The sequence below is a fragment of the Quercus lobata genome, chromosome 5 (assembly GCF_001633185.2).
Source record: "Quercus lobata isolate SW786 chromosome 5, ValleyOak3.0 Primary Assembly, whole genome shotgun sequence".
In the NCBI taxonomy this organism is placed as follows: Eukaryota; Viridiplantae; Streptophyta; class Magnoliopsida; order Fagales; family Fagaceae; genus Quercus; species Quercus lobata.
The window spans coordinates 38932834-38943419 of record NC_044908.1 but is presented as its reverse complement, the minus strand read 5'-3'; the positions used below and the strand labels follow the sequence as shown (position 1 = coordinate 38943419).

The window sequence follows — 10586 nt, the reverse complement described above, 5'->3', positions numbered from 1 at the left end:
TTCTGGTTGTGTAGTCAGCAATAAGCAAGGTGATGACAATAGCATCATCATGAGGGTGATGAATTCTCTCAGCGTCTTCATCCGTGAAAGTGATTGCTTGTTCGTCCGTGGACCTTGCCCTTGGTGATCGTCCAAAAAGTTAAACGCTCTACACCACCTTCAAGTATGCTTTCTTGGACTTAGACGACTGGCCTGTCAAACTTCCCCCTATGATGACTCTTATTTCTCCGAGCAAAGGTCGCGATGATTCTTCTATCTTCCCTTTCAATTTCTCGTCCTTGTGGTCTCGTCCAAGGAAATTCCTCAACTTCCCTTGCCTTATAAGTTTTTCAATCTGCTGCTTTTAATCAAAACACTCGTCTATATCATGCCCATGATCCCTATGGAAGCGACAATACTTATTCCTATTGCGCTTATTGGGATCTCCCTTCATTTTCTCCGTCCACTTCAAGGAAAGATCATCCTTGATTTGCATAAGGACCTACTCAAGTGGCATGTTCAAAGGGGTATATTGCTGATTCCGTGCTGAAGAGCCTGGCTTCTTATTATCTTGGTCTTTCCTTTCTTCCGTCTGTCCCTTCTTTGGACGAGAGCCTTGCTTGGAATGATGATTGGGGTTTACTTCTACTCTCTCAGATCTCTTCCTCTTCTTAGCAATTATCGCGTCTTCTGCATTCATAAAATTTTAGGCCGAATGGACGAGTTCGGCCATGGACTGAGGCTCTTTTTCATATAGTTTATGTATAAATAAGTCTGAATTCACCCCATTATGGAAGGGCGTCAATAAAAGCTTGTCATCTATCTCATCCACACTCAGGGCTTCTCTATTGAAACGAATGATGAATGACCGCAAGCTCTCATTCTCCCCTTGTTCTATGGTCAACAAGCTGGACGAGGAACGCTTGTGTATTTGTCCCCTAATGAAATTATTAACAAACAACTTGCTCAACTCTTCAAAAGAACTTACAGAATTTGGGGGTATATTGCTGAACCAAACTCGTGTCGGACCTTTAAAGGTGGTAGGGAAGGCTTTACACATGATTTCATTAGGGACCCCTTGAAGGTGCATTGTTGTCTTGAAAGTAGCAATGTGATCAAATGGGTCACGCATTCCATCATACGAATCCAGAGAAGGCAACTTGAACTTTGATGGTAGAGGGTGACCGTTAATGGAAGCCGTAAAGGGGGAATCATTTCTGTGGACCAAATCTTCTATAGGATTCGCCCTTCTCATGTTCTCTTTCATTTCTTTCATGACTTTCTTCATTTAGTCCATCTCCTCTTTCAAGTGTGGTACTGTTCGTGAAGTGGTGCCTCTTAACTGACTTCCAATTTCAGTATTTTCTCTATCATCATGACTCTGTGTTTGTCCTCCTCCTTCACGTTCTTCACGTATCTGCCTTCTCAGATTAATCTCCATTCTTAGCTCTTGGTTTTGGCGAGTTAACTCCGCCATTGTAACCGCCATAGATTGCACATGTTGGACAGATGATGTCTGCATGACCGGTGCAGATTGGCGATCGCGATGGGGGTTGCTTGAAGCATCTCTGCTTCCTTGATGGCCTGGGCTAATAGCCCTCGATCTGGTCCGGACCATCCAACCTTTTGTCACGAAAAAGAAAACTGCAAAACAATCTCATTCCCCACAGACGGCGCTAACTGATGATTCCTTGGAAATCAATAGGTTGAAAGTCTCGGGCGTTGATGATCTTAGGACTTGATCCTGAAAACAAATACTAAGTCAGAGGGGACCGGTAGGGACCGGCCAAAAGTCCTCCGATGATAAAGTTAGTGGATTTGTAATTCCAAGTAAAAAGGAAGTAATTTCTGAGAAAAAGTGTCTGAATCTCCCTTACCTTCTCATCGATGAATGCTTATATAGCATACGTGAAATGGTTATCTGTTTAATAACCGTTCCTATTGTTGAGGAGTTTGGAGGATTCGGAGGTAACTTCCATAACCGCCATGGAAGTTACCTCATTTGGACTTGTGTTCCGTAATGGTTAATGGAGAACTTGACACATAGTAGTTTAACTCGTCCCTTACGCTTGGTGGAGATCAAAGTCGTTCATAGTCTAACATGTTCAACCCAATGAACTCGTCCATCCTTTATTAAGGACGGATGAGGCTATTAGGAATGACTTTTCCCTGTGCATTCATTTTTTCCTAATTTCGTGTAGAGCTTGTCCGTCCAAACGATTCTAAGGATGGACAAGCTTCTCATGGACCTCGTCCGTCCAAGGACGAACGAGGTCATCAAGAACGCTTGGGACAATCACCTCATGTGCTTGGTTCACCCTAGTCGGTCTTTCAATGGACGAGCCATATGGACGAGTTCAAGAGTTGGTGTTTTTTGTAACACCATCAGTATGTATATACACATTGTAGAGAGTGCCGACTCATGTTTTTGTGCTGGCCTCTTTGTGAGTTTTATTTTCATAATAAGAAACTTTTCAAAGACAAACTAGATCCCTTAAAAGGAGACAATATTTAGAAATATTGTACAGAACCAATCACATAAATAAATAAATAAATCTGACGTACATATATATTACATACTCCAGCAGTGCTAGAGTTTTGCTCCAAAGTTTCATGGGAGTTGAAAATCGAAACTTCACAAAAATCCGTACTAATTATGTCCTAACTTATTAAAATCATATGTCGTCCAACAAGTATAACAAAATGTAGCCTTAAGAAGGCCCAGGAGAAACAATGTTTCAGCATGAAGATTGCCATGGATATCTCAGATTTTATAGAGTAGATGGTATAAATAATATTGTTTGGTTTAGTGCTTTTGGTGAAGTAATGAAGAGGAAGAAGAAGTCACTGGTGGTGGGGATCATTCTCTATTTCATGAGCCAATTCTCTTGTCAGCTTGTCAGCGCGATCATCGTGTCCACCAGCAAAGCTATAGACACGAAACGCAAATTGGAAAGCCCTCCAAAGCATTTTGACACATCCCTTTGTTCGTTTGTTACTTTTTGATCCTGGTTCTTCCTTCTCTGCCACCTTTGCTTCCCTCCTCTCCTGATTAAAATCCAAAAAGACATCAACTTCTTGTGCAAATGATCCACATATTGTTTGAATTTAGTATTTATTATTTTCGTAAGAAGTGTTTTATTTATTTATTGAGCTACCTTTAGAGCCAACTCCATGCAGCTTGAGGAAATATCCACCATTGCTTCCTTGATTCTTATAAGGATGTTGAAGTCAAAATCGATATTGTGACTTTGAAATTTCTTGGATTCTTCATCTTTGGTTCGTTCCAGTTTATCCACTTCTCCTTTTATCTGTATGTTAGTCTTTCTCATTAGTAATTAAGAGTTTTATAGTTCAATGGCATTCTTCGATCCTTTCAACGAGGAGAATTTGGGTTTGAATTTCCCTTCCATGCTTATGAAAACAAAATAATAAAGATTTTTAGAATAAAATAAGAAACACCGCCCAAACCAAATTACCTTAGTGAAGTAACTTTCAACTTTGTCAAGCAGCTGGCCCATGGGAGTCACTATCTTCCAGTTATGTAATTCAGAGATTATGGAATCCAACTTTGTGTATAGTGCTGCTGCTGTTCTTAATGCTTCCAACTTCTTTACAGGGAAACCTTCGAACCTTGCTAGCACCTGCAGCTTTAAGAATTGCATGTCATGATCATAACAAACAGAATAAACAGTGATGTGACAATTAATGTAATATGATCTAGTGGATTTGAATGAATTAATAAGCTCTTATATATAATATGGACCTGTGATTCATCAGTTAAATTCTCAAGAATGGATTCCACGTTTTTGTGGAACTGGATCAGCTCAGCCATGTCCTTTGTTTTGAAAGTACTAATGACAGACCTCAGCTCCGTAATTGATTTTGCATACTTCTGAACATCTTCTTCAATTTGTTGGAAATACGCTGATCTGAGACATACAAATGGGGAAGATAAGGTTATGTATGCCTTTAAATCTATATCATTGTTACATACTAGTTATCAACTTAATTGTTGTGTTGTTAATTAAGGCTCTTTGAAAAGCATAAGTACCTCTTTGTTATCTCAGCTAGAGCATCAGCCATTCCTTGTTTTCCACCAGCATTGTTACCAATTGCACTCTTTTTCCCATTAGATGATTTACCTTCAAGATTATTACATCCTTCCACCTTTCCCTTAAGAACCCGATACAGATTACCCATTTGGGATGATCTCTTTAACTTGGTAGCTGCTTTTTTGGGGCGCAAGGATTTCACTGCACCAGGAGGAGGTGGTGGAGGTGCTGCTCCATTTGCAGGTGGCATGGGTGGTGGTGGCGGCGATGTTACTGATCCATTCATTGGAGGTGGTGGTGGTGGTGGTACTGATCCATTCATTGGCCGTGGCGGTGGTGGTGGTACTGATCCTTTTATTGGTGGTGGCGGTGGGGGTGGTGCTCCTTTAGAAGGCATCATGGGTAGTGGAGGTGGTGCAGGAGCTGTTGCTTTCATTGTTCCCAATGCCACTGGGGGTGGTGGGGGCACTCTGGTTGCTGTTGCTTTTGATGAAAGTTCAGGTGGTGGCGGTGGGGGTGGTGGTACTAGTGCTAGAGAAGGCAAGGGCTGTGATGGTTGTGGCAGTGTTGCCAAGGTCACAGTTGTCTCAGGTGTATCTTTTTCAGTACCGCTATCTCTAGCTTCTTCAATTGTTGTTGTCACTTCAAGATTGCTCTTTTCTTCTTCTATTCCTGTCTTTGGTTTATCAACCTTTTTGTTTACACTTAAAATGCTGGAATCTACCCCTCCTACACTTGACAATGCATAAAATGAGAGGCGGGTTACATCAATTGGGTTCAGTTTTTCCACAGCTCTAGCTCTGAGAGACCAGAGGCCTGGAGGGCTATAAGAAAGATTTCCTTTCTCTCCACCTTTCTTTGAGGTTTTAAATAATTCTGGAAGCACTGTGGTCGGGGTGAGTGGAGAACCCGGAGAAGCAGAGCAGGGGCTGTTGGTGCCTGAAGAGCAATCCCTGAAGATTTTTCCAAATGTGTTAGGTAGTGGACTTCCATCCTTCTGGTCATCTTCATCCATGAAATCGAACTTCTCTTGTGCCATTTTAATCATTGAATCAAGTGTTTCCAGGACTGTCTCAACTACACAACAACAAAATCAAGGAAGTCAAGTATTTAGGTCTTCTCAAGATGCTTCGTTTCAATTTGAACCATGAAATAAATTCATTTAAAATGGAGAGGATCCCAGTCCTAATCAAATTTCTTTAATTTTTCCTACATGCAAACAAATGCCAGCAAGAGAATGTTGCCAACTACATCCTAAGATAATATGTAACATACCACGTTGTTCCGAATTGATGTTCTCCCTATATGGTGATAAATCACATTTAAATATGTCCAAAGAATCCTGACTCATCATCCATGAATCTCCAATAGATTTCAAAGCCTCCAAGAAGTAAATTAGACCCTGCTTGAACATGTAAGAGCTTAGTGCTCAGAGTCAAATTAGCATCCAAATAAGTAACCCAAGCCAATTCTTGGTGGATTTAAATTATAAACCTGATCTATAGATGTCCCCTTTATTTCTGACAGCCCATTACTTGGTATTATTTCCGGGTAAAGCTCGTGGAGATCTTCAATTGTGGCCATCACCAGCTGCCAGAAGACAAATAGTTCGAAGACTAAACAAAATGTAGCCAAACTTAAAGAGGTGTTATTGCTACATATGTTAAGTTGCAAAGTGGGGGAGGATACCTCATTTATGGAAGTTGATCCATCACAAGGTGGTAGATCAATGATGTCTCGAAAGAGTGAGATCTTCTTCCGGAGCTCCAACATCAACATTAAGTTGCTGGTATGACCCAATGGGCTGCCTATTGTCATGCCGAGCACTTCCTTTTGACTTTTGGGCAGATTCTTGTGTATGTCATAGCCTTTCATCGTCTACAGCAATGATTTCTTTTAGTGTCAAAGATTTCTAATATTTCAGAACTGTTTGTATTTTATTGCGGGTTTTCCAATTTACTAGATCTGGATTGAACATCTTTTAGGAATACCATGATGATGTATCTGATAAACAAGCGTTTGTTTTTATAAAATGGCAAGTGAAATCATTTTTTGAAGTTAACCTGGGCTGGTAAGAACTTAATTAGAGTGTGCTCTTTTTCTGAGGAAAACCTACATGGAATTGCATTTCTCCTTGTATGTGGAATTTACATGTACCAAAGACTTGCATATGGTTAATTTGGCTTCATAAATAGTATGCAGATAATATTGGTTGTTTGGTTTTAAAAATTTTGATCTCATTAAACAAAAGAAACCTAGATAATGGAGAAGTTCCATGAATTGCATTGCATAAAATCATTATAGTACTATTCAAAGAAAATTAATAGAAAAAAATAAAAAATAAAACCATTAATGCAAATTCAAATGGCTTTAGCTAGAATTATATAAATTCCAGTTGGCATATTCAGGGAGTTGGAGCAAGACTAGTATTGGAATTAAAGAGGATTGCCTAGAGTCCTAAACTGTACATATCTAGATACATAAACAGGTAGGGTACATATATGATAATAAAAAAGGCACAATAGATTCATATGAAGAAGAAAAAGGACAGGCAGAACGAAACTGAGAAACCATGTCAAGTTGTACCTCAATTCCATATGCCTTGCGACGAAACAGAAATGGTGTCAAACCGCATAAGCTCCCGGTCATAGCCATGGCATATATCACCAAAATGAGTCTTATAAAAGACTTGATTGGAAAGAAATCAATGATGATTTTGATGATGACGAATGTCAACAAAACTTGTTTTTATTAAAATGCTTCGGGGTTTGAAAAATGAAAATGACTAAAAGGAATATATAGAAAAAATTAGAGAATTATTCTAAGCTTTGTGCTGAAAAAACACATGAAAAAAATCAAAATTTGAGTTGGGTCTCTCAGAGAAAATTATAACGTGCGTTGCACTTTGGCTAATACAGAGGTGAATGGAGAACCATTATTTTGAACTTCCTCTGAGAAGAGAGAGTCAAAAGAGTGCAAAAAAGAAAGACTAGTCTTTATAAGGAGGAACTTCCCGCGTTTGTTTTGTACTTGGTCTAGCGCTGTTACTCTTAGGACCACTATTTACGGCTATGTAATTATTCATTAAAAAAAGAAAAAGAAATCACAGCTTAATTATAGGAAGTGATGATGCGAAGAGCCTAGGATGATCGGCTGACAGCCAGAAAAACAGTATACCAACTTCTGTTTTGTGCAAGATTAGGTGTTTAGTTCTGCGGAGCACTGTACTTTCTAACAAAATTCGTTCAATTATTTTCTATATTTATCTATACTTCTATAAGGATACAACAGTTGAACTAGTCGTGGCTCTTCCAATCCAATATACTTACTAAATACTAAATAAGAGTTTCTATTCCTTCAAAATAAACAAATTAACTAATAAGAAAGCTCTAGATTATTGAATATATATATATATTACGAATACTCTCCATAGCATTTTCACACATTGTAAATTGTGAAAATGAGAATGCAATCTTGATTTTTCTTTCAGTTTGACAATTGCATTTCCAAGTTTGAAAATTCTATTTGAATTTCCCCTCACGATTAGGCATTCTCCAAAATTATTCCCAGATTGCAGTCAGGGACCAAAAAATAGTTTACTGTTTAGACTTTGTCAGTGTTCACATTATGATCAACAAATGATAAAATTAAAAAAAAAAAAGTTTAATAATCTGTTTTACTCAATCTGATTTGATCCACCTCTTACAATCTTACTCTTTGTAGTTGATATCCAAAAGCATGCATATATCCCTCTTGTTTTTAAATTGATAAATATGGCCGAACAAATTTAGTAATTGCTGAAACTCCTATAAAAAAATAAAAAGTTGCTGAATCAGGAAGTTAGATATCTCTCTCTCTCTCTCTCTCTCTCTCTCTCTATATATATATATATATATAAATTAAAACGTAACATTTATTGTTATTACATTCCTGTTAAGTTACATCAGCAGCCAAATCTATTGGAAAAATACATGTTTGTATCGCATACAAAATATACGCAACGGAAAAATAATGGATTTACTTCATTCGCAATTGATAACATGTACTATGTAAATTTCAGAACATAAAAACAAGAGAGTGTACCTTGGTGCGGTGAAATTTAAAACCAAGATTAGAGGTATTTGGGAACACTTTTAATCTTCACTCCAATTCCACTTGTACCCAAGAAGTGTGATCTCTCAATCAGTTTATATATGTGTTCAAGGGAGAATAAGAGAGTATCTCACACTCACATACAAACAATTTCATTCTCTTACAAAATTTTGTATGTTTCTCTCCTTATAACTGATTATCTAATTGGGCTAGTCTTTTGGGTCATTCCAATGGGGCTTTAGTATGTAATTTGGAGTGGGACCAAAAGGGAACAAATAAGACACTAGTTCCAATGGGCCTTGAGCTTTTCTGCCAACTCTTGACAAGTCCAAAGTTACCATTAATTATATTTAATACCACTGTATAAATATAATTGTACTCTAGGCCTTATTAATAAATTATATCCCAAAACTTTATTATTCATGCAACTCTTTCATAAAATATTCGTATTAATACAAAGTCATGAATGTAAATTGCCACTTTGAAGGTTACTACATCTTAATCCCTGAGTACCCAATTTAATCCTTTAAGTTATTCATCATATATTTATAAAATCCAATTTCATAAATATATACTTTAGTAACTCCTTACTAAAGTGGTTAGGTCTAACACTCTGAATAACCGAACCCATTAAATTTATCTCAATGGAATATTTTATATTTCCGTTAAGAGATTATGAATTCCATCTTAAGAATATATGTTCCATCAACACTAAATGTAGCTGCCTAACATACTGAGGTTTTGATCGTGACTTTAGATCTAACTCTTGATATATCAAAGCAACCTACACTTCATAATCACGTCCATTATTCTCTCGGGATTAAGAGTTTATGCAAATAAAAATCATGAGATTTATTACTCATTTGACAGTCGTTGGGAGAATAATAAATCTCACAGCAATCTAGTTCAGTATATCTTAACTTTTAAAACATATCAACTAGAAATCTCCACTTCCACGATCAAGACAAATCATCTTAATTAGTATATTATAGTCTTCATAAATAAAACGCCCAATTTCATCACCGATTACAAACTAAAATTCTAAATTTATAAAGAATTTGTGACTTACATTTTCTGTGACTGAATCACATACTATGCATCTCATGGGCTATATGATAATGTCAAAATATTCATTTTACCATTATTTTAAATAATAATAAAACAATTTTATTAATCACGACATTAAGTCATACATAATGTCATACATAGCATCATACAATAGGATTTAAGGGTACTAATCCTAACAACATCATCTACCTATTTTCAACCGTAATGTCCATTTTAACTTTTCATCTCTCTACTACTCTTAACTTTAGGGCCTGTTTGGATTAAGAGGAAAGAAGGGGGAGTAGAGTAGAGTTGGCTGAAAATAGACTAATTTTAATTTAGGCCAATTCCACTTTACTCTACTCTACTCCTCTCCCTCTCCCTCAATCTAAATGGATCATTAATGTCACTCTTCATCTATCCCTTACTCTTCCTTTTATTTTGGCTCTTCTTATCCCAATTCTATTACCATGAAAAAGGTTATCTCTCTCTCTCTCTCTCATGTTTTATTTTTGTGCCTTTATTTTAGATTGACGGAATAGAATTCTACTTTGAGTTGATGCAATTTGATTTTTTGTTTTTAAGTTATTATCTTTTTTTTTTCTTTTCTATGATTGTTAAATGTTATCCTATTGCAAATAGTTTACAAGAATATAATGGTATTCTATTATATAACATGGCTTTGATAATTTAATGTTTGACTCAAAAAATGTGATTATCTCTCTCTCTCTCTCTCTCTCTCTCTCTCTCTCTCTCTCTCTCTCTCTCTCTCTCTCTCTCCATATATATATATATATATGTGTGTGTGTGTGTGTGTGTGTTATGTATTCTTTTTTGCAACTTTACTTTAGGTTGATGAATCATTGTATTTTTTTTTTTTTTTTAGTTTTCCATCACAAGTCTTCTCTCTCCCTTTTATAACGTAACTTTTGTTTTATTTATTTATTTATTGACATAATACTTAGTTATTTTGGAAGTGAGATTTTGAATTTATATCAATATACAATCTTAGCTTTATATTTGAATGTGTCTATCAACTTTTAAAACTACTCAAGATGAATATGTATAGACAATATATATATATATATATATATATTCTTTTTATCAGTATGTGTAGACAATATTTTTGTTTTAATTTTTATTGATTTATTATATAGTTATAAAATCAAAATTAAAGTAGATGAATATGTAAAGTTAAAATTACCTAAGATGAAATTGTAAAGTGATTGCTTCTTGCTTAAAGATACTGCATTAGGCATTCTGCAGTAATGATATTGAAGCCATGGCTGCGGTTTGGGCTTTATCTTTCACATCAGATGTTGGTGTGAAGTTGGCAGTTTTAGTGGGTGACTCGTTCACGATGATTAAAGGACTAAGGGAGGATGATAGTTCGCTGGCAACTTTTGGTCTGCT

The 10586-nt window shown here is 36.5% G+C and overlaps 2 protein-coding genes across 2 annotated transcripts; both read right to left on the bottom strand.

Moving 5' to 3' along the window:
* Positions 1-685: 685 nt before the first annotated feature.
* On the bottom strand, positions 686-1267 carry LOC115990440. Its single transcript, XM_031114275.1, has one exon. The coding sequence runs from the start codon at positions 1265-1267 to the stop codon at positions 686-688; it is 582 nt and encodes a 193-aa protein (XP_030970135.1).
* A 1275-nt stretch (positions 1268-2542) lies between these two features.
* LOC115992991 (uncharacterized protein At4g04980) lies at positions 2543-6760 on the bottom strand. Its single transcript, XM_031117256.1, has 9 exons — positions 6621-6760; positions 5724-5912; positions 5529-5624; positions 5310-5436; positions 4034-5111; positions 3746-3911; positions 3459-3623; positions 3138-3290; positions 2543-3027 (listed from the first exon to the last, which is right to left on the bottom strand). The coding sequence occupies exons 1-9, from the start codon at positions 6687-6689 to the stop codon at positions 2824-2826; spliced, it is 2247 nt and encodes a 748-aa protein (XP_030973116.1). The 5' UTR covers positions 6690-6760; the 3' UTR covers positions 2543-2823.
* Between the last annotated feature and the right edge of the window lie 3826 nt (positions 6761-10586).

Excerpts from the sequence above, each read along its gene's own strand:
- LOC115992991 (XM_031117256.1), bottom strand. The coding sequence starts at position 6,689 with ATGGCTATGACCGGGAGCTTATGCGGTTTGACACCATTTCTGTTTCGT. Across the intron at positions 5,913-6,620 it reads GCAAGGCATATGGAATTGAG|ACGATGAAAGGCTATGACAT; the intron begins GTACAACTTGAC and ends TCATTGCTGTAG. Across the intron at positions 5,437-5,528 it reads AGGGGACATCTATAGATCAG|GGTCTAATTTACTTCTTGGA; the intron begins GTTTATAATTTA and ends ATGTTCAAGCAG.
- LOC115990440 (XM_031114275.1), bottom strand. The coding sequence starts at position 1,267 with ATGAAGAAAGTCATGAAAGAAATGAAAGAGAACATGAGAAGGGCGAAT.